Source organism: Pempheris klunzingeri, chromosome 19 (assembly GCF_042242105.1).
Source record: "Pempheris klunzingeri isolate RE-2024b chromosome 19, fPemKlu1.hap1, whole genome shotgun sequence".
NCBI classification, from domain to species: Eukaryota; Metazoa; Chordata; class Actinopteri; order Acropomatiformes; family Pempheridae; genus Pempheris; species Pempheris klunzingeri.
Window position 1 is genome coordinate 4,179,621 of NC_092030.1, and position 24,673 is coordinate 4,204,293.

The 24,673-nt window shown below is 40.0% G+C and overlaps 1 protein-coding gene across 1 annotated transcript in view; it reads right to left on the reverse strand.

The window, feature by feature from the left end:
* Positions 1-368: 368 nt before the first annotated feature.
* il11ra (interleukin 11 receptor subunit alpha) overlaps positions 369-24,673 on the reverse strand; it is a 37,482-nt gene continuing 13,177 nt past the window's right edge. Inside the window, exons 2-12 of the mRNA XM_070850455.1 lie at positions 11,447-11,543; positions 7,873-7,939; positions 6,708-6,874; positions 5,949-6,063; positions 5,401-5,564; positions 4,571-4,734; positions 4,243-4,387; positions 3,597-3,689; positions 1,521-1,623; positions 1,289-1,368; positions 369-635 (exon numbers count right to left, since the gene is read on the reverse strand). Coding sequence (XP_070706556.1) covers positions 1,290-1,368; positions 1,521-1,623; positions 3,597-3,689; positions 4,243-4,387; positions 4,571-4,734; positions 5,401-5,564; positions 5,949-6,063; positions 6,708-6,874; positions 7,873-7,939; positions 11,447-11,543 — 1,194 coding nt within the window. The 3' untranslated portion in view covers positions 369-635; position 1,289. The remainder of the gene's footprint in view (positions 636-1,288; positions 1,369-1,520; positions 1,624-3,596; positions 3,690-4,242; positions 4,388-4,570; positions 4,735-5,400; positions 5,565-5,948; positions 6,064-6,707; positions 6,875-7,872; positions 7,940-11,446; positions 11,544-24,673) is intronic.

Here is a 24,673-nt window from a genome sequence, read left to right on the forward strand (position 1 = left end):
GAATCTCCAAAAAATTAAAGAAAACGAGGAGTTCTGGGTGAGAGAAGAGAGGGAACTCGTCTCAGAAAAATAATCTTCCTCTTCCCACAAAAAAGAACCTATGTTCTCCCGTTTGGCAGCTGCACTTCCTGTCATTACCTGTTGCTTAAAAGTTCAAAACTTTAATAAAAAGTCACTCCTCTCCAAGAAGGTTGAGGAGTCAGTCCAGCATGAGCAGCATTGGTTATCAGTGAATTCAAATGTCCTGATGCAGAGCGGCTCCCACAGTCCACTGAGGAGGGACCTGCAGTGATGTTCCTCAGGGGAACTAACAGAAACAGAGTAGGTCTGTTTTCCTCATCCACATGGACGGTAGGTGGAGTCTGCTGATGCATTATGGGTAGTGCAGTTAGATGAGTTATTTTTTAATGTGTCCAGGGAAAATCTTGCCATACCCTTGAGTCAGCTGTCACATACTGGGTAGCTCTACCCTATTCCACATAGTTCCTTGTATAGTTCCTGGATGGACTGGCTGATGCATTCTGATTAATGTAGTTAAATACGGACGGCCAGCATTTTACAGTGGTAAAGGCAGACTCTGACTCTTGGGAGGAGCCCTAGAACGGACTGATGAGGAGAAGATGCTTGAAATCAACCTGTGAGAAGAGAAGAGAACATAGAAAATAAGTTGATGGAAAAAGCAAGAAGAGAGGTTAGAGAGGACATCAAGGAGGGTCGAGTGGAGGAAATCGAAGACAGAAAACACAACTTGTAAAAAAACATGTATAAATCATAATGTAATTAAGCACTGCATGGAAAGCACAGATTTAAATAACAGAGCTGGATGAGAGATATGCAGGCATACTTACAGGGCTATAATCTGCGTGTGTGTGTGTGTTGGGCTTATAATCACAAGTTGGCAGGCTTTTCTGAATGTTGTTTATAGCAGCACTTTGAACCATGTCAGTTCTTACAGAGGCAGTGCTTTGCTATGTTCTTCTCACTGACTTAGCTCTTATTTGAGGGCAATTTGCGGTAGTCTTATAAATCTGAAAGAAGTGACGCTTAATTAGGATTTTAATTCGCTTCGCCACAGAGGCTGTTTGCCATCCAGAGGTCTAAAACTATCTGCAAATCAAGCTAAACTAAGAGCACAAAACAACCATGTGTAGCCATCAGTGAGAACTTTAAATAACCATGACACATGTTCAGACAAAGGAAAATGAGCCTGCTTTACACTTTTTCATTAACTTACAACTAAAAAAACACACTCAGGAGGAAAGAATGACTGTGTATATGCGAGTCTCACATTAGATTGGCATGGACTTCATTTTGACCATAGAGGCGAGTTCCTGTTTGGTCACATGATCACGCCGCCTCTGCCTCACCCTGAAAATCCAAAACGGTAAGTAAGCACAGAAAGATTTTTTCTTTCTCTTTGCAAGAGAAAAATCTCACTCAAACAGAGAGAAAGACAGACAGACCACACGGCTGTGGCCTGTGGATGTGGGATACGGTGTGTGTGTGAGTGTGTGTCTTACCACACGACAAAGATGAGGGAAAGGACGGTGGTGAGGATGACCACGGAGAACAAAACCAGCAGAATCACCAAACCCAAATTACCTTCATCCTCAAGTACAGGATCTGAATGGGAAGAAAACAAGGAGGGGGTGAGGTGTCAACAAAATACGGACAGAGTTACAGCAAAAGAGAGGGGAGCCGGAGCAAAGATGAAAGAGATAGAAGAGACAGATGTTGGTGTGAAAAATTGAAGATGAAATCCATAATTAAGGAAGAAAATGGACAAGAAGATTTTTCACATTTGCTTCATCCTGCGTGACTGTGAGAAAAAAAAAATAGTGTGTGTTCTTGGATTTAATTACTCCCTTGTGAGAAGTTAATTTTGCATCTGCCATTAGAGCTTTCACACAAATATGCATTCACCATACTGAGAGGAGTAAACAACTCTCGTTCACACACACACAAGTGGGAGAAAACATTGTTTTCAACTGTGAAACAAAGAGGAAAAAGGACAGCACAGACAAACACACTCACAATAAAATGTGCAAAAACACTTGGTGTTTATAAGATTAGAAAACTATTTATAAGCACATCTGCAAATGGATGCACGCAAACAGAAGACGACATCTGGATCACAGCAGAGCAGCAAAAAGAAATCTGACGCCGTCACTCAAAGCGACTTTCAGCCTCTACTTCCAAAACTGTGTGGACTTGTCTCCTTGTGTATACTGTATTTGGGCGTGTGAGCATGGTTACAAGTGTGCGCTTGTGTGTATCCTGCACGTGTTTATTTTAGAAGCACATGCTTGTAATAGCAGAATGCTTCTTCCAGTGTTTTTGCATATGTACTCTATGTGTTAGCTGCTATGTACTTAACTTTGCTTCCAAGGCACATCGTATAGAAAACACAATTTACTGCAGTTGTGTGAAATTTGCTGATGAAAAATCGACAATTTGATTATCTCTGATTCACTTTGTTAAAAAAAAAACCCAAATGGAGACCATATGATGATTGTAAACAAGCAAAGAGCAAACTAGTTTGAACACTGATATAATCTTTGATCAACTTGACTGTGTTAAAAGTTTCCCCTTCCAAGTGAGATAATGGATGTTTTGGTTTTGGATATAATGACATGTTTTAGTGAGCAACTTTGAAGCATTGCATTTCAGGGACTGAAATGCAGTTACGGTAGCACTAGTAAAAGTATTAGCTGTGGCAGTAGTAGTACTAGCAATGAATGCAATGTAGTACTGGATGTAAGCATAGCAGTAATAATTACAGTAATAGTAACAGTAGTAGAGTATCTCTACTTTTAGCAGTAGTAGTAATTATTATAGTAGCAGCTTTGGTAATTGTAGCAGAAACAACATAAGTGGAAGAAGTAGCCGAATTCTTGGCAGTTCAACTTCTGATAATAATTGTAATATTTATTTATTCTATCTTTATATGTGTATGTGTGTGTATATATATATATATATATATATGTGTGTGTGTGTGTGTGTGTGTACACTGTTGCCCATAAAGTTGGAATAATTGTTCAATACCCCCAATTTTGTTAAAGCCTGAATACACAGTTTGCAAAGGTTGATTGTGGTTTAAGTTTCACTGTGATCTGTTTGGAAGAGTTTGATCAATAAAGTTGAGAAGATATACACTTTATTTATCAAGAATAAATCACATTGTCACAATCATTTCATGAGAAGAGGTAAAAAACATTTTATTCCAACTTTATGGGCAACAGTGTGTGTGTGTGTGTGTGTGTATATATATATACATACATACATACATGTGTGTGTGTGTGTGTGTGTGTGTGTGTATATATATATATATACACACACACACACACACACACACACACACTTATTGTTTCCCTTTGTGTGTTATTTTATATTTATTTTATCTATTATTGTTTCAGTCTGGAACATGCACTCAAAGCATTTCACTGCACCTTATACTGTGTATAACTGTGTATGTGACAAATAAAGAATCTTGAATGTAATACTGTTGAGCTACAGTATAAGCACTTACAGTGTAAATGTTACTCCTGCACACAATCACAATGCAATTATCATTTGAAGTAACACAAGAGTCTTACTGTGTGACTTTGCAGTGGAGGTCTCAGGTTTTGTGTTGAAGGGAAAAATATAGTCTGGAAAAGTTTCCTCTGCAGGCTCCAGGGTGGTGAGAACTGTAGTACAAACAAATACACACACACACGTTTAGGCATTTAATCAAGCACGTGACAATGAACATGCAAAAAAGTCTATTGGTAAAGGCTCGAAAACTACTGCTCATCAAAGGTGTTGATACTAGATACAGTGTACTGTGTGCTGGTTGCTCCTTTACTGTCCTCCCCTCACTGGTTACCAATGAAATACAGACCAATACAAAGCTTATCAGTGCTGTGGAATGATGTTAGCACTTCACGGTGTGTTAAACTCACCGTTACACAATGGAGATACTTTGAACAAATACTCGTCAGTGGGATGCAGGATGTAGTGTTACCTGTTATGCCTCTGACAAACTGTATTTTAAATACTAGTCACTTCTACGGAGTAAATATTTCACTGAGCCAAAACCTGTTGGGGTGCCACTGTGTGCTCAAACATTGTTTATGGTAAATAAATAAAATGTTCACAAGTTTAAACATTTTCTCTCTCTAAGAAACATCTGCATTAAATAAAGTTGGTGATAAATAAGTTTTACTTAGAAATCAATATTTTCTGAATTTTCTTTCTGACCTTCCCAGGGCCTGACGAGAAACAGGGGACCCCATTCACTCCACTGGCTCTCAGAGTTCACCTCGTCTCGGGCTCGAACCTGAACATGGTGGAAGTGGCCAGCCAGCGCATCAAATATCACCACTGGACTCTCCTCAGAGTAAATCTGATTGATGGAGAGTGAGACAGGACAATAGCAGTGAACAGAGAGAAAAGCTAATGTTGTGATAGTGGCAAGTGAAGAGAGTTCAAATAAGGAAACAGCTCTGTGGAACTGCACTTTTCAAAATATTTTTCATTATTTTCAGCTTTTGTGCGTGAAATAAAACGTTCAGCCTATCTCACTAACCTCTGACCAGTATATAGAGCCCTGTGGCCTGTATCTGATGTGAAACACAAGGGGGAAAGCATCATGCAGTGGCCAGGAAGAGGGAAAGTTCCACGAGACAATCAGCCTCATCGGGTAGCCTTCTAGCTCCTTCACCAACAATGACTCTGGAGGGTCTGGTTTCACTGCAAAAAAAGATTAAGACAATTAAAAAAAAGGATGCAAGCACAAGATGGCAGAAAGTAAAGCACATATAAATGCTTGATTTCTTCAACTGATTTACTTTTAGAACCAGATATTTTTAATGTTGCTGTTGTTTTTTATCTTGTTGCAGCCATATCTTTGCAGTCCAACTTTGATTCACAAGGTGCCTTCTTGAACGACCTTTTTTTAAGCCTACATCACCTTGCTATTACTAGAACTATCCACTAATTCTCTGAATGTTGTCCCACAGACTCTCTGTACGTGTGCACATATGTGCATGTGGACGCTCAGAAAATAGGGAAAGTAAATGCCTCCTCTATAAGGACATGAAACTGTATCTCTATCGTTTTTAGGCAAAAGAAGGAAAGCAAACAATGGAGGTGCTACTGGAGCATGAAGCTTGCACTCCTGAAAGCAACGTTTGAGTTTAAATGAGTGTGATGTCAAGAAAAAAGCAGAGGGGGCAGAGCCCACAATAATGGTAGTTTTCAAATAATGCTTTAGCCTGTGTCAGCAGAGCTTGTTAAGGAGCAGTGGAAACAAGACAAAAAGAGATGTCACTAATGTGCTTCAAAGACATACAACTGTCATACAAATCTGACACTAAAATAACTACATCACCCCATTCCTGTTTTGTGTGATCTTACATAGCTCATGTAACTTAAAGCGGACATATGTTGTCTCGGAGCCAAGGCCGTTGGTCTCAGTGATTCTCAGGATGTGGATGGTCTGCCAGAAGGCAGGGTGATCTACATCACAGTGCTTGCGGACGACGTCCACGACGCATGGCCTCCACTCCTGACCATTCCCCCTTGGACAAAAGACAAAACATGCAACAACTTAAGTGTGCGCTGGAAACTGCAGACACATTATAACCAAGTGGTCACCACAGCTGAATGCTGAGGCCAATGCTTAAGTTTCAGCTGACACTGCCCCCACCCTCCCACAGCCAGAAAAAGTTTGAGAGCCACTGCTGTAATACATTATGGTTAAAAGTTTCCACAAAGTGCCATATAACAGAGTGAAGAGAGGAAGCAGAGGATAGACAGGGTTCACATTAGGATATGGACTCACACTAGACATACTACATTTAAAATGTAACCCTGTGGCACATGCGCTATATTTAGTGTCTTCATATCCCATTCTGAATGTGACCTTGGGCGTTACCGTTTCAGTTGCAGTAGCACACCCTTACCTGAAGGAGGCATTGTATTTGGCTGGCAGGAATGTCTTCGCTGATTCCACCCAGGAGCAGCGAACATGCGTGTGATTGGGCACTTGACAGGAAATGTTCAGCAGCCCAGGGGGATCTGGGAAACAGGAGTCAGACAGAGCTCATTTTCAGGACATAGTGGGTGTTTTTGTTTTTGTTTTCTTTGGGCCCTATTAGATGTAATCTTTTGTAAGTCTCTCTGTTGTGTCGTGTCTTGCGTCTACAATGAACAGCTCTGTGCCCTGGTGCCCCTATCACGACCAAAAATATTTTAGGAGGCTACCATGGAAAACTCCCTATCCCTAAAAAGGAAGCCTACTCAGGGAGCCGCTTCCTGTTTGAGACATTTGCAGGAAGTGGAGGGCTTTGTCTATGTCATGGCTGATAAGACCCGTTTCCCCCGAAGTCCAGCAGCGCTATGCAGATTACTACTGTTGTAACATGATGTCTTGTAACAGTAGCAGAAATTAAACACTAAGAGAAGAGACTCATTCATTTAAAAAGGGGGAGAGACAGAACCTTCTTTTATACTTTTATTCTGAATTATCCAAAGAATGAACTGAACTGTAAGGGATGGAGGTGCAGTCTCTGCATGAAGGGGCTGAAACACAGGGGACACGGGCATGTTCCTTTGAAGCAGAAGTCCCGTGGCGAGAGACTCAAAGTACAGCAGAGCTCTTCAAGTGTAATAACTCTCTAAATTAGCTGCTGTGAGCCTGAACAAGTCACAGCAACACTTACAGCCCAGCCGGAGTTTGACAGAGTGGAGGAGGAGGCCCCGGTTGTCATAGCAGCTGTAGTTGCCCTGTGCGGAGTGGTCGACGTGCAGCAGGACTAAGGATCCATCTGATGTCACTTTGTGCCATGGTAACCCTGTGCTGTGGTTGAGATGCCACACCACAGGTGTCCTGGTTGGGAACACATTAGAGTTTCATTAATATACTTGTGAGTGACTTCACTCTGTAACCTCTAAGCCTTTGGCTCAAACAGAGACCTCAACTACAACTAAAGTCAACAACAACTAAAAGAGACGTTATCATTGGTATGAAATACCAATCTACATATCATTCCTTCATTTAAACAATAACGCTGGTGTTATTGTAGACAATTTTTCTTACTGACAACAAAGATACACTACAAACAAACTAGTCCATCCTGCAGTTTTAAAGTTTGGACAACAACGGAGATCTATGTCACATAGACATGAGATATGTCAGGCTTTGGCTACACATATAATACCCGTTAGTAAGATCAATTAATTGCTGGGTTGTCTTTTCATTGGATTTGTTGACAGTACACTTTAATTCTACATATCATATCTTATTTGTGTTTATAGTTCACTGACTTTTGTTGATGATTTAGCTGATGTTCACTGTTCCGCTTTACAGGTTCATCTGTGTTCGGCATACATTATCTCTCTCTCATATCACATGATTTGGCAACACAGACACTGTTTGACTCTTTGTATCATCATACGTTATCCTGTGTTGCTTTGATCACAGTTAAAACTAAAAGGTTTTTCTGTTATTTTCTCTGGGATTTACTACATTTCCCAGTTTGTCTTTCAACAGTTCTTGAAGAGGGCATCTAAGCGTTATGCTCCAGTCTAAGCTCAAACATATGCATAATTGAGTGTAAGTATACAGCTAAATGGCTACTTAAGTAGTTAACTTTGAACACTACAGTGCCTCTGACTTAAAATGGCTGTTTCCCGCGTTGCTTTCTAGTCTATTTCCTGCTTCTGTGGGCATACAAATTGATATCACTACAACTTTTATGATGATCTTGTTCCTGTGTGAATATATGAAATGTAGCTGCTGGACTGTTTTACATTACTGAAACTGGATGACTGGAAATATCTTTGTGCCATTAAAAGACTACACAGGCAATAGTCATCTTCCCTTACCTGGTTTGTGGCTTCCCGCATGCCAGTGTCACATTTGACTCCAAATGCCCGTACTGCACGCCTGACACTGCAAACACAGACATCACATAAAACATTACAGCGCACTCTTGTCTAGCTCAAAGTAACTGCACAATTGACATACCGTGTGTCTGCATTGTCTGCATTCATCTGATTTAAGCGCCACCATTTACAGTAGAGTGAACAGTATCACAATAACATGACCATACAAGGTTAGGGATCCTGCAGACTCCAGACTGAGGAGACTTTGGCACACAGTATAAAGCTGCTCCTGCTTGTTTTATTTTTCAGAAAGTTTACCACAATTAAAATAATATTACTCCGTGCCAGCACATTCACTTTAAGACCATGTCAATCTCTCAAAACTCCATTTGAAAGCATTTGCGATATTAATATTGAAAAAATGAGCCTCTCTAATGGGAAAAAATCCATTGTGCTGCTGCCCCCACTGATCTGCATGACTTTGAACTGATTTCTGCTCGTTGCCTTACTTTTCCTGTCCATAAGACTGACTCACTAACAAAAGAAGACTCAACATTGTCTTGAGCTCCAAACCGTAACTTCACAAAGACCCAAACTAAACAAGTCGCTGGCATGCTATGAATTTTGGGAACACTGAACAAGAATAATTGAAAATAACAGTATACCTTGTTCCATGTGCTCCACAGTATCAATATTTAGGCAAAAGCAGGACCCTCAACCACTCATGGAGCATCCTTTGAAATGGGACAGCTTCGCTAAGTGGATTTGGAAGGAGGTGGGCTTTTCAGGACACAGCGTGTTACTTTTTCTCATTTATTTTTGCCTAAAATCAAATACCTGGTCTGCCTTGTGGTGTTTATAGCCATACAAAATGTAATTTAAAAATCTCAGTGGGAACAATGTCATGATTATTCACTGTGCCAATTTTGTTTGGAAATATTTCGACTTCAGAAACAGCACAAACAAAACTCCATGGACCCCCAGGGAACTGAGGTGGCAGCACACCTCGCAGTCATTCTACCTCCAAACCTGAGCACATACAGCCAAAGCTATCGACGTGGTGAACTAACCCTTTAATGTGCAAGCAGATGTCAAAGGTTTACTACCCATAAGAGGTCATGACAGTCAGTTTGGTGTGGTGCACGCTTTCTTGAATTGATAGCAGCTAACTATTACTTACCATCATGCAAAATTGGAAGCTAGTGTAGATTTGAAGCAATACTAAGTGCAGTATACACCTGAGCAACCATATTTGTGGTGACTATAGTAATTTGCAGAGTTGATACTCTATCTGTGTGTGAATGTATGTGTGTGCGTGTTTAGCTTGGCTCCGTAATATGAAAGCTGGCATTTACAGTAGATCTGGAGTGGAAAAACATCACTTTGACTGCCAGTTTGCCACGCACACACCTTCATTAATTCTCAACCTCAATCAGTGAGGCATGCACACTCCCTGCTGGCCTCTCCTCCCTTGGTAGCAAACAATTTGTCCTAGGTTCGTGTTTGTTTTTCTTCTACATTTCATACAAAACTCTCTTTATCTCCTTTACTCTCTTTGTCACAAATTTGACTTGTAATAAAGTGGCAACATGACAGCAAGACGACATCCTAACACCTTTTGCTGTGTATTAAAAATGTGCCTGTGGAGGACGTGAAGCTTTTGGAGGATGTTGTTATTTAATTTGCTGTATTGCTATATTTATATTAGCTTTCCTCGCTGCATTAACCTCAGATGCCCTTCAGGGACCCAACAAATTTAATCCTTAATTAAATTTTACACATGCCCAAGTGGAGAGCTTTACTGAGGGCCTTTTCAATACTTGGTTTTCACCTAAAGCTCCCTTTTCTGGCCCGTCTGCTGTTGTTTTAGCGGCTGTGCAGAATGCCACAGCTGGGGAAAAGAGCAGCAAAGTGCTCTGCAGTGATTTTGTGGTTGCATTTACTGTATGTTTTTTAGTGGAGGATACAAATGTGCAGACAACAGTGAAACCCATTAAGACTTCTTAAAAAGACATAATCCAATGGAAGCCTGTTCATTCTGTTGCGGTGGATATGGGAAGAGGCTAGGGTCAGGGGAACCAGAGCAGACAGACAATAACAGGTCGTAAATAAAACTCCAGATGAGCCAAATTATCAACAGTACATATTGGGAGGTGAAGCACACATGACATTTCCGCTATAATCCCTCATTGTAGGGCTGAACAATTTGAGGGAAAAAAACAAAACCTCTTGCATTTTGAAAACTGCACTTCAAAACGCATTTTCGATATGAAGATGACAAATCAATTGATGTAATGTACTACAGAGAAAAGCTGTCCACACAATCACGTAACTACAGTCAGTCACAGTTCTAAAACAATGTAATTTCCCTTTATTTATTAATTCGCATTATTAAAATCACCCCCTTCCTTTTATCATTTCTCCCTCTGTGTCAGTCTTTCCCTCTATCGCAATCTTTTTTTCAATGCCTCTCTTGCCAGTTTTAACCAGGTTTTCTTTTTCCCTTTAACCACCAAGCACACACACACGTATTCCCCTCCCTCTCTGTCTGTGTGTGTGTGTTACCTTGGGCCTTGGAGCAGCGCAAAGATTTGGCTGGTCTGAATGTGTGTATTCATGTTTTATTGGCAGTGAAGTACATTATTCCCCAAACCCGCAGCGTTCCACTCATATCTGATTCTGCCTCTGGCAAGACGGCCCAGACACGAGCACGCGCACACACACACATACACACACCAATACACGAAACCACACACATGCACACACACAAACATGCATTTAACTACACATTTCCACACACACACACACACACACACACACACACACACTAATGCACAAAGGAAGACAGCAAGTTTCTCCTGACATTGAAATCAGATGGCAGGGTGGACACAGAAATTGCAAGCTGGATGAAACTCAGTACTTTCCAAACAATAAAAAAGGACCCTGGAGTTGCTGTAGGGTAAAATTAATGGGAAGGGAAAACTCTGAGAGTTTCACCTGGAGGGCTAAGGGCGAGTGTTCTTGTCGTTGGAGTTACTAATGTGACTGATTTTAGAAAGAGATACAGTAATAGACAGAAGTGCAAAGAGACAGAAAAAAAGGAGAGAACAGCCTTCCAAAGAAAGAGAGAAAGATTCAATTTCTAAATGTCTTAATGCCAGACAGATCCCTGAAGTGCTGTGTGAGGCAAAAAAAATGCTTTAACAATAGAATTCTTGTTTGCGGAGTGCTAATCCAAAAAACATGAATTCCTATTCAACATGAAAAACACTTGAGTTGCATCCAAAATTGCACAATAAAATTAAATTAAAATAATTTAACTTAAACTGCACAGTATCTAGTTTTTTCTCTTCTAATTTTGGACATTTCCTCCCTTTTTCCTACTGTAGTAAAGATCGTTTAAGTACTCTGACTCTAGGTAAGGCAAGAGCGCCAAAAATAGTTGAAAGGAATCCATGTCCGATCATTAGCAAAATATGTGTTTCTGTGTGTGTATGCATGTGTGTTTTACAATATATCATTGAAAAGGAGGTTTTCTGTACAGTGTGCATGCAAATGTGTGTATACATGTTACCTTCATCAGTCCAAATCTGAGCACGACTGGGACGCAGCGACCAAGATAAAAACCAGACGACTGTCAGACACATAGGACTGGACAAAAGGCCTGGCATCTAGACAGACAGAGAAAGAGAGTGGGTTAAGTTGGAGAAAAAATGATTAGGAGTTATTTTAAAGCCTAAAAGCTTTGGCAGTAAGCACAGACAACACCAGCAGCATTATCATCATCATTTTGTACAAGTAAATTGGTATGAAAAGAAAAGAATTTCCAAAAATGTCAGTGAAAACCTACAAACTACATACCCATGTAAAAATTGCTTGGTAACAACATGTTCCAGGTTATCATTTCACAAATTAAGCTGTGGCAGCCATTTCCCCAGGTACTCCAAATGTCAGTAGTTCAAAAATGCAAAAGCAACTGCATGCAATGCAAAGACAACTGTCAGCCTCCATCTCCCACTAATGGAATTGTTAGCAAGTCTTTCTCAAAATTAAAAACACATTTCTCCTTAAAAAACAGAGGGAAAATATGTTGGAAATCATCGTTTTTGTTTCCACTGGTTTCACTATTCCCAGAAACTCTGGGAAAAGCGAAGTTCTTGTTCCACTTAAGCTGAAGAAAAAAATCTTCCAGTTTTGAGACATAAATCAAGTGAACACATTTATATAACAAGATGTGCATATTGTAAAATGTTTTGGCCAGTAGAGTAGATACAGTATAAGTAATAGAGTGGGGTAGAGGAGTAAGTAATTAAAGTATTATAGTGTATTTGTTTACTTACTTAATTACAAGATGGTCTGGTGATACTATGGTGATAATATTAGCATGTGTTGTATGTGGAACAGACATTCATTCTCTCTCATTTCAATTAAATGTAATAAAATGTAGCCACAGTGGCGTCTGATGGGTCTAAAGCTATGAGAGCAGCTCTGCTTTGAGCTAAATGGTCACACCAGTATTCTAACATGCTCACAGTGACAATACTAACATGCATTCCTGTAAAAATTGCTCCAAGTAGACAAAGAAACAATGACGTTTTCACTGTTATATGAACAGACAGGGGGCCGTTATCAGAATCAGAATTCCTTTAATAATCCACAGGGGGAAATTGCTTTTTGTTACACACTGCTCCAAAAGAATAAGAATAAACTTCAAACACAAAAGTAAAAAATATAAATATATAAAAAGTATGATTAAATTATTAAATCTACAACCTACTGAGTGCAACTCAGTGTGCTGTGGTGTGTGTGTGTGTGTGTGTGTGTGTGTGAGTGTGAGAGAGAGGCTAAAAATGGTCTGTGGACGTGATAAAGAGTGAAAGACTGTTGTGTTTGTGACCTACGAAGCTTAAAGTCACACACCTGATGCCAAACACAGTTATCTTATCTCTGGTGCTACCTCTCGCTAAAGAGCTCACGAGAAACATGTCAACACTTTTAACTGCATCTCCTTAGTGACAGAGGGAGATTAAAGGACCATAAAAATGGTTTCATTACATCCTTAGTGTTCTGCATTTCCTGTTCAAATAGGATGTTAATGAAGCTGGAGTCATAAAAAGTGACAAATGCTGGTCAAAGACTGGTAGTACGAAGTGAAAATGAAGAAACAGCCAGCTGCACACCAAAACCCTGCACTGGACCACGCTAAAATATCTGGACATATATTCAAACATTGTATGCAGGTGGAGGAGTGAGCAATGTGTTTTGTGCATGCTTCATCAATTAGATTAGACTGAGATCATATGATTACATGCTCTACATATGTGTAGAGCTGTGTAGTAGCTAAAACCATGAGGCTTTGAGGACTTGAAGCCCCAGTCTGTAGTCACAACTGTCAGATGATGGCAGAATTGGATGATGAATACCAAAATAGGATGAGGGCTTTAAAAGAGACACAGTAAGACACGGAAGAAACAGAAAGAGAGAAAAATATGAAGGACTAGGAAATGATCAAATTAATTAAAGGGAAAAAGGTGAGAAAAAGAAAGGATGACAGGCAGAGTTCATTCTGCAAAGCCATAATGAGTGTGTGTTACAATACAATTTTCCTGTTAACTACACTCAGAAGTGTGTGGAGAAAAGCTGTTATCAGTTTTTTAGCCAACAGCGATCAATGCAGCAAGAAAAAAGTGTTTTATAGTGCACTGAAATGTGTTGTCTGAGAACTTTTTATCATCCTGCGTCACCTTTTTAAACTGTTCAGGTTTCTACAGAAACAGAGGGAGTCATTTTCTGCAGATTGACTAACAGTCTGATAAAGTCGGCACAAAGCAGTAAGAGCTCGCTGTGTGCAGAAAAGGAATTTCTTTCAATGTCAAACAGAGCTCAGTGACAATGCCTTAGCTCATGTAATGTCTTTTTTCATGTTTGTTTACTGATTGTGGGTTTGAATCTTACAAGAAAAAAACAAGACATGAACATGAGGTCGACAGAGTGGACAGTAAGCAAACTAATATAAGGGTGGGTCTCCTCCAACTGTTTTCAGCCTTCTACAACACACTTTGCTCACCAAGGTTGTCAAGATATTTCTTTTTTTTTTGTTATTATGGGGTTTTTTTTTTTGCTTTGACAGGGCAATTTGTCCTTGCAGTCTAAGGTTGATTTCAAGCCTGTAATTTGATTTTCTTCATCCAGATCAAAAGGAAAGATTCACTTCTATCTCTTCGTTCTAGTCCATGTTGCTTCACACTGACGTCTTATGAATAAAGTAAGGTTTGTACACAAATGCACAAGTACAGAAAGGAAACTCGTCATTCTATATGGAGCAGCACAGAATAACATTTATTCCAGAGACTGACAGCAAGTCATGCAGCACTTAACTGCTCTTTAAGACTTTGTTTCTTCCCTGGAGAGCTCACAAGAAAATGTGGTTATGAGTATCATAAGTTAAGACTGCAACATGACCTCGTCTCTCATATATCGGGTTAAACCAGTTCTGCATTTCCATGGTAAAACTTAGATTTTGATTAACTACAGTACAGATCGGTTCCTTGACACTTGTGTTTGATAACATATAAACATCCACTGTGGCTGTGAGATTAAACCTAGAGCCTCTTGTTCTTGGCATCCATGTAAGCATGAGGGTGTGCTGCCAAACAGATCATCTGTTTGTTTAAGCCATAAAATAAAACTTTTCATCAGAAGAACAAGGTGTTACATTTGGCTCATGCAAGTGCTGTGAGGCTGCCAGCATCTAAACGATGGTGACAATGTATTTGGTGAAAAGCTGATTAACAGTGGTATAAGTGGATTTTAGATTGTAACCAACAGTGTGATTGTGGTGCATGATGGAGTCAAAACACCTGCATCTATTGTTTTCTATGCACACACACGGGCAGCATCCACTTCTGTCCTATGAGCCAGCGTCAATTCAAAATCACTACCTAGAAACATTTCAGTTTTTATCACGATCACTCACCGTATGCATACTGCAATGACACTATTTTCTATTTGCAGTTAATCAAGATTTCAAATGTTTAAAATAGTCAAACTTCATACAAACAAACAATACTTTAATATATATATATATATAATATAAAAATGATAAAAAAATCATGGAGCTGGTAACCACAGTTGCGTGGGTGAAAAATCACCTGACGTTAGTGTTCTAGGGTTAAGAGCAGAATACAAACACAGCACATTACTGCACCTAGATCGATCACTGGACAGTGGATTTCCAATAAAGGTTTTTCCATTGAGAAACACACTTAAACAAAACAAGGAACTGCAACTAATGATTACTTTCAATCAATCAATCAATCAATCTTTATTCACATAGCGTCAATTCATAACAACGTTATCTCAAGACGCTTTCCATAAAGAGCAGGTCTAGACCAAACTCTTTAATAAGAGAGAGACCCAATGGTTCAGGAATTCAAAATTAAGAATCAAAAATAAAAAATGTCAATTACACACACACACATATATATGTATATAATTAATGTCAGTAATAAAATGTCACGTACCAGCTGATCCAGAGGGGGTCAGTGTTCCTATAGTCCTCTAGTCACTCTGAAAGTGATCCCAACACTATCGCTCAGCCCTGTTGTTGTGGTGAGTTAAGCGAAGATATATTTTTAGGTATTGGTACAGTTATCTTTCAAGGTGTACAGGCCTTATGGAACCCACAATGCCTCTTAGAGTCATATTGCCCAGGAGTGTACACAAAGTTCTACAAAACTTTATTGGGGAGCAGAGATAACCTCTACTTCCACTGGTGTCTTATGATGTAGCACGACAGTGTTACATTTGCCACTACTGCACTGTAACTTCACACTCAGCAATATCAAATCTCACTGACTCCTGTCTCCTTCACTTGCTTACATTCCTCCTCTTGTCCATTCCTTCCTACATGTTTCCTAGGCGTTTTCACATACAGTACAGACTGTACCTGCAGCCTAGCTGGTGCACTATGAACCAGTGAGGTCCGAGTAGGATCATAAATGGAAAACATGTTATATTATGTATTGTTTTTTTTAAATTGTGCTCAACACTCAAGAAATATCTTTTAGATATCAGCCTGAAAGATGGCATGAAAAAACGTTGCACCAGCAGTAACAGTGCACTCCAATGGCATCAAATAAAGAGTCATGGTATTAGAAAAAAAACAGAATGTCCACAGAAACTTCAAACTACTTGTGAAGCGTAATCCACCTCCCCCAGTCCACTTCTACAATAAATTGTCAAATATAATCTAGAACTAGAGGAACCGAAGGCCCACCATGAAAGTGTATGTATGGATTAACAACAGAAAGGTGGATTGTGCTGTCCATGTGCCCTGAAACAGTTTTTTGATGTATTTTATATGTTTCTGTGTGATTCCACTCCATGAATCTAAGCAGAATACTGTCAAGAAAGCTACAAACTGTTCTGAGCCACCTTTTAATTTCTGATACTCAGAAGATTTTGGCTGGAGAATTCTTTTAATAGAACGACATGTTACCATTACCTCAGTGTGTCCAGCTGTTGAATGAGCAGTAAATATTTGTTGATGGGCTTAAATGGGATTTTTTTTTTTGAATGAGTGCATATTGATTTAGATGCTTGTCTAAGAAGCCTAGTCTGATGCTAAATCCCAAGGCCACTTTTTTCCCCTGCAGTCTACTACTTTCAGTCCGTCTCGGTCGTACTTTTTTTCCCCCCACTCTGCAGTCAGTCCTTGGCTGCGGTTTCCAGTCCTCTCATGCCAAAACGTTCAAGGTTCAGCAAACATATTTCTACTATACTGTACTTTATTTCTACTATACTTTATAATGCTTTCCCTCTCCCCTTTCCTTCTTCCCTCCACAGCATCAGAAAATGTAGGCTGCTTCTCCCTGTGCCTCCCTGCATCTTTCCTTCACTCCCATGAAATTTTTGTGTTCTATGAATTCCCATTCATTCTCTTATCTCGACCTCACCATCTTTAAAGGGATATTTTCGCCATCGCTGCCTGTGTTTTCCTGCACAGGCACTCTTTATTTTCCACTTCAAATGCCAGACAGTCCAAGGTCCACTAAACATATTTACACAAAGGCTTCAATTTCTCCTTCCCTCACACTTGAGAACAATGGTGTTCCCTGAGAGCAAAGTTCTAATCTGTCCCTAAGCAACATGTTTCTGCTTGAGTTTCAGTTGACCTGTTGCATGGGTGTTTTTTTCAAATAGCTCTGCTGTGTTTGTACACTGGGTCTGCTCTAAGTGCGAGTGTTGCATTTGGTAAATGAGATGACAGAGGCATGTCTTGACTGTGATCGTGATCTCAGGTTCCATCCAAAAATTTGGGGCTATTGCTGGCAGATGGCCATGTTAGGAGAACCATCACAGCAATATATTTTATCCCAAAGTGTTCTCCCTCAGTCAAGGGAAAAAACCAAATCAGGAATCATGGCTTAGATACAGCATGTGCCAACTCTCTGCTTAGCTTTTGTGACTTGAGAATGCAGTATTCTTTGGCACATTTGCTTAAATGTTTGGGTTTTGAAGAAACACCAAAAGATAATTCCAAGTACATGTATGAAAAGTTTGAATGTTGCTGCAGCAGGCTGCAGGAGTGCTACTTCTTTGGTCCAATCTACTGGACAGAGCAAATTGGAAGTTTTAAGACAATACTGAGGAGAGAAAAAAAATGAATGCTTTCTTTGATCATTACTGGGTAAGTTTAATCTAACTGCCGCACCGCAACTGGAATCTCTTCAAGCCTGACATTACCACAAACTTTCCTCAGCAGCTGGAGGAGGTCTTTCTGAAGCTAAATGTGAAAAACCACATTTTCATCCATAGTGGACTATGACACCTCTAAGGTACCAACGTGCCAGCACAATGGTTAGGAACAAAATTCTTTTCCTCACTAAGCCCACCAGTTACTGCTCTACTTGCTCAATGCAGCCTCCATGTTACACATTCTGACTGCCTATTGGAGGCTAACAATGTCAAGGACCACTATGAGCTTCTCAAATTTCAATACTCTTTCTTTCCATAGGTTGCGTGTGAGTGTGTGTGTGTGTGCAATCACAAGCTCATTCTGTGACTCACCCCCACCAAGCTCCTTTCTACTGTAACTCTTCCAGCAGGAACCAGAATAGACAGGGGAATGTGGCCATGGATATTGTCACTAGGAAGCACCCGTAATGCAAGAATTCCCACACGCAAAGAGATGCAAAACAGCAAGGACCTAAACACACAATTTGTTCTTGAAAATACAATGACTCTTATTTTTGTTGATTTAGCAAATCCACATCAGAACCACAACGATGTGACTGAAAACAATTGAATAAAAAGAACATGCTGAAATTATGGGGGGAAAAAACATTCCTTTCAAGGCAACCGTAATAACAAGGTCAAGGGTGAAAGCCAAGGTGTCCTGGCAAGAGTAGGAAGGGGAAAATTAGAAACAGGAGTGCTAGGGAGATACAGAAGGAGAAGGGATTCATTTTTTCAAGAAGAAATACAGAGTTGATGATAAAAAGAACTTCATGTTTAAAGGAGGTGTGCACACACTGATGATGAGTAATCCAATCCAAAAGGGCTCTCTATTAACCAGTCCTCTCTGTGGCAGCACAATCCCACACGGTGAGTCACTCATACTCTGGCATGCCACTGCACATTCAGTAAGCTTTACAAGAGAAGGACAGTGCAAGGGGAACAGACATAGAAAAGGAAAAAATGTGAGAGGGGGGGTAAAGAGAAGAAGAATGATACAAAAGAAAATTAACAGATAAACTGAGGTTGAGAGTTAAAAATGCAGAAAAACAGGCTAATAAAAACACAAAAATCTCTTAAGTCAGATTTAGGTCTATTCAGTCGTATTGACGGTTTTCTGTACACACGCTTAGACGCTCACTGTGTTGTTGTCCTGTGACAAAACAAATTAGTACAGGATGTCCTTTTATGAGGACAGGTCATTAGAGTTTATGTCATAAATTAAAGATTAACAAAGACTGATGCTTAGTTTACGCCACTGCCGACACAATTTAGTCATCAGTGTGTACATCTGTGTCCACTGTGTGTGCCTTTGTGTGTACCTGTGCTCAAGACTGAGGAAATGATGACAAATTGAGGCATTAGCTAACCAAAGTCATATAAGTGCATGTGTGTGTGTTTTAGTACGAGAGAATACAGCACGACTGTGTGTGTAAGAGTATGGGCTCTGTTTGTGTGTGTGTATGTGTGTCTGTGTACACACACATACGTGCACTAAACCAACAACATATGGAGGTCAAGCCAAGATGGTGGGGGCGGACTACAATGGCTCTGGTGTTTACTCCGGTCACTATGGCAACCCCTGCACACCCTGTCCGTCTGACCTTTCCAGGCGATAACAACACCGACTGATGTGTGTGTATGTGTTGTATTTCCATATGTGAAGCTCCTCTGTACACGCTCCACATGTGTAGTGTGACATAGGGACACATGCAGTGTTTACACGCATGCACATCAGTGAAATAAGGGAGGGAAGGAGATAAGCTGTATTTAGAAAATAGCTGTTGACTCTTTGTGCAGTATAAATACTGTATAGTATGTTTTGTTGTTACCCCTTAAAAATGACCTTTTTCTCTTTCCCAGACCATTTCCCTGATGACACTGAACGCCATTTTACATTTGACTGCTGCCAATTTAATTTAGCTGTTTTGGCTGCTATTTTAATTCCCTTCCTTACCCTTCATCTCTTTCCCTCTTTGTACCTTACTGACATATTTTACTGTGCAGCATTGAGCCTAAGCGCCAGCTCTGGACTACATGCCTATCGTCCCATCAGGGAGGTGTTAACACATGAGAAATGAAGCAAAGATTGGCAGCCACACATGAAAACAAGAGATGACATTGTCACAAGAGATCACAATGGCTCATTTAGTCCTGAGCCCAACACACATTTTCCATTTGCTCAGGAGAGTTCATTGTCAAGCACACCAACAAACAGGTGTCCAAACACGCTACATTACAAAATAGTACATATCTACTTTCTTTTTTAAAAATAATGAAAAAATCAATTTCTAGAGATTTTTTTTGCCAAGTTAAATATTAACATATGTCTTTTTTTTTAAGCAAATACAACTTCTATTTCTTCACTCTTTTTATTTCCCCACTTAACTACATATGCCTCAGTGGAAGAATTAAGCACGAAGAAAGACCAACGTGTCCATGCTGAGCCTGGTCACCTTGCAGGATAATCTGATGAACACTTGGGCCTAATGTTTGGTGTTTTTCCAAACTGCTCCATTTGGACGCCACAGTCTGGCACATTCAGTGTAAGGCAACACGAAAACTGATCAACCGAGTGAGCTGACAGCAATCCAAGCAACAGCTAATGAGTGTTTCAATCAAAGAGGAAGAAAGCCACAGACAGCAAAGATAACAGAGAGAAAGATAAGCGTTATTAGTATCCAGTAGGCAGAGGCAGAGAGAGGTTGAGTCAGGCTCTGAAATCAAAATCATCTAATGTGGACAGGTCAAGAGTGCACATGAGATAAGGAAACAGTTGAAGTGGAAAAATGAGAGGTCGTGCTCTTGAGGAGGACAAGAAAAGACGATAAGCAGAGGAAATCTGTTACCAAGGGGGGCAAAGCTTCACTGGAAATATCTGTCAAGCTAGGAAGGAGATACAGACAAAGGTCAGAGACAAAGAAAGAAGATATGCACAACATGTTATACACACTTGCAAGGCTTCCATTAAGATTTCTGACTAAGGCTAAGGCTCCGACTTCAAACATACGCTGTTTATTAGTGTTCCTTAACTCAAACAAAGCAATGACCCTGGGTTGGGCAATCACTCAATATTATTATTTATCTGCTTTCTGCCAACTCTTAATAATAACAATATGGTAATATTATAATGCGTGTTATTTAAATGTTGTCTGTTGGCTACAGCAGGAACAATGCACAATATAATGGAGGATTTTGACACTAGCCATTATAAAGACTGCAAGGTTAAATATATAAAAGGTGGACTTCTGCAATAACTCCAACCATGATTAATGGAAGATAGTTTGGCCTGTACAAATACTTTAAACCATGGTTAGCACTGAAAACAGAAAAACAGACCCTACAGAATCGAAACCTTGCCAGCCCTATCTAGCGGTCGGGCTGCTGGTCGAGCTGCTAGGCCTACTTCCAACTTTTGACCAAGCCTAAACACACAAGGAGTAATGGCTGCCATGTGTGTACAGAGATAGCACCCAGCCAATCCACAGACCAAGGTCTGAGTGTGTGTCAGGGAGAGAGTGTGTAAGCAAGAGACAGTGTGAGTGAGAATATTGTTTAAATAATTATATGTTAAGCAATCAGAAAATACAAAACAGCTTTGGACTCGACAGCAGAATTTTCCATCAATTTGTTAGTTCTTTCAAAAAGTAAAAATATCACTTGGTGTGTGAGTGCCTGGCACAAGTATCACAAACCTGTACTGTGCCGCGCGTGTGCGTGTGTTGGGGGGGGCTGTACCTTGGCCTTAGCTCTACAACGCTGGAATTTCCTCCAGCTCTGCCGCCAGGGCAAGATGGCTACCATATGCCAGCTATTCACACACAGACAAACACACACACACAGATGAATGGAGACCACAATCCAGCTTGCATACAAGTTTGTAATACTGAAGCCAGACTCACGTATAAACAAACATGTACTGAAAAGCAGAATGGGGTGAGGGATAAACTAAACACACACACACACAAAATCACACACATATCCCTTTGTCTGTTACACCAACATAAATGTATACAGGTACATTTGTGTTTGTGATCGTGCACATGCATGTGTATAAAAGATTGTAAATCCATGGGAATTCTACATGGAGAACTGAATGTTTTACCAACACACACACACACACACACACACACACACACACACAGAGATCTCTGATTTGTCCTGTTTCAACAGTTCTGTTATGCAACGGATATCCTGCTGGGTTCACTAAAGCTTTTACAGTTTGATGACAAATCAAGAATTAAGAAGAATGCCAACCCATTCTTGCTGCTGTTAATTTCCTTTCATCTCTACTATGTCAATATTTCTCTTACAAGAAAAACTATTTGAAGAAGTAATTTGGGGCTCTGGGAAATTGTTTCACTATTTTCTGACATTTTATAGACCAGAATATAGTAAATTGCAGCCATAAAAACCAAATACCAAATTGTACTAGGTGGCATCATTTGAAATAAAAAAATTAAAATAATTTCAGAGCTCATTATTTAAATGTAACTTTCATCCAAACATCAGTTCCACATTGAAATCCATTTGGAACTTGCCAGAATGGGCCAATGTTTTTGCAAGGAAACAAGGAAGTATGGAAATGAAATGAGCCATTGATAAATGAAGACCAACAAAAGTTTAGCTGATGTTGGAAGTTCTCAGCCAAGCCTGTTGATCATTTCTCTGGTAGTTCCTCTTTCCTCTGTAGGAAATGAGTGGACATTTGGTGACTTATTACATTTTGCAGAGTTAAAGAGTTATGCCTAAAGATATGTGATGATGTAGAGGGAAGAGTTGAAAAAAGGTGTGAACTGTACTCGATTACAACGCTTAACCCCAACCACAGACGGGCAACCTTCAATCTCCTGCATGGTGCAAGTGTGAGGCGCTTATATTCAACTGCTTAGGAGGGGTCTTTGAAAAATGAGCACTTCATGTTGCCAGACAGTGACATAATAAACACCATGTAAACATCACCAGAGCCACAGTGCTAAAGAAAACGAAAGATCTGAAGAGTCACACTGCCAGCCACAGAGGATCGGAGCAAAATCTCCTGACAAAATAGAAACCTGGCAGAGGAAACATGAATTAAAGAACCTGCAGCAGGATGTAACATTTGTCATATTATTACTGTAAAACTGCACCAAAAGAGCAAATGTTTAACACAAAATTGAGTTTATATGCAAAGAAACCTATAACAATAGAACAACTTTAATGACGTGACAAGAACAACAACCCCACATCCAAATTAATCATTCAGCCGACCTCTTAAGTCACCTAGTGGCATCTATGTACTCAACAAACATTACCAATACTGCTTCACGAATTAGCTGAGGAGGCTTAGTCATTTCTACCAGAATGGGCCTCAGCATGGTGAGGCCTATGGAAAGGCATAGTATGCTCAGTTCAGATGATGTACAAGATGACACATTTTTCTTGCAAGGTAGTGGAGAACAGTTTTTTTTTTTCTTCACAGATTACAAAACAATGTTTGCTTACTTTTGTGCCCTATAGAGAACTTTTAAGAGAACGTTAATTTGAGCGAGATGTCCAACTTTTTTCTTTCGCTCAGTAAACAGCTTCATAAATTGCATTTATAACAACTTATATAAGACGAGACGTTTTGTTCCAGCTCAGTGCCTCTAGCAGTCTTGCAAGACAGCCAAAGCACCACAAACAGAGTGGCCAAACAGATGTTCTCCTGGACAACCTCTTGGCTGCTCACATGAGCTGTGGCAAACCTTCCTCCACAGGTGTAGCGGTCACAAAATTCATGGCTCAATGGGTATCACAGTTTTAGGGTCAACCTGTGCCACACACTGCTTGTACACTCTGAGATGAATGACTAAGAGCTTTCACACCAAAATGCAACATTTATTTTTTGCGTCCCTGATTTTTTGAGTTATATAAGGTGATCACAGTTTAGGATACCGTTTTTACACTGATGTTTTAAATTATATTCTCCATCCTATTAATCCATGTTGTGTAACCCAAGTGTGCTTGTACATTATCCATTATCTTTTTTGACATAACTACTTTTGCATAAAGCGATGCTGTCGGAAATGTAGTGTGGCTATTCCCAGGCTCTGAAGGCACATTTGAATAGCTCTGGAAACCCCTCCCCCCACACCTTGTTCAACATTTGCTGCACAATTTCTGTCCATTTTCTTTCCAAACTGACAATCCAACATTCACACCCACTTCACCCTGTGATTGGCCAGACGTGTGTAGGTGAGAAAGTAAACTGGGCTTCAACTTTTCTCTTAAGCTCTGCTCTTCCATTTGTTACACAACTACTTAAGGCACTTTTTGTGTGTCCAACCCAGTACAACACCATGACTGCCCTCCAAGAAACACCCCAATACACGACTACATCCAAATACAAGCTGTAAATGATAGGAGAGGCTCTTCCAGCTCTGGTTTCAAATTGCTATTCACCAAACAGAAGATGCTAGCTGCACTAGTGGGATTAATTGTAGTAGCACAGTTTGGCTAACAGTAAACTGCACTTGAGGCTCTTTCACAAAGACTGAGGTGCAGTTAATTAGGACTAAGAATGTTAACCAAACCAGATATAGAAAAGCAAAAGCTCTGGTGACATCTGTTTACAAGCTCCAGTTGTCTTGTAAATGTATAAAATAAATCTAAATGAACCAAGAACAAAAAGGTGACCGAGGAAAGTTTTCCACAAACAAAATCTGTGAAAGTGATCTCACCTCTCAACATGTTTGGCTGTGTTTAACTATGCTTAACTGTTTGGACTATGTTCAACTGGAGTCAGCTGGCAGCACCAGAATATTACCGTAAACCGCAGCACTTTATAACTGTGGTTTGGAAAATTCCATAGCGATACTGTCCTGGTTAAGACTCCCAGTCATCTGTATACTGACCTACACATGTGCCAATGCATTTACCACCATGTTCTGACTAATTTCTGTCTAGTGTGTGACTGCATTTATGTGATCATGTATGTTCTTATATCATGAGTTTAACTTATGCTGTTTGGTTCAGTCCCTGAAATGCAGCAGAATGGTTTGAATCAGTGCTGCTGGTAGCCAGAAGAAGATGATGGCCCAAC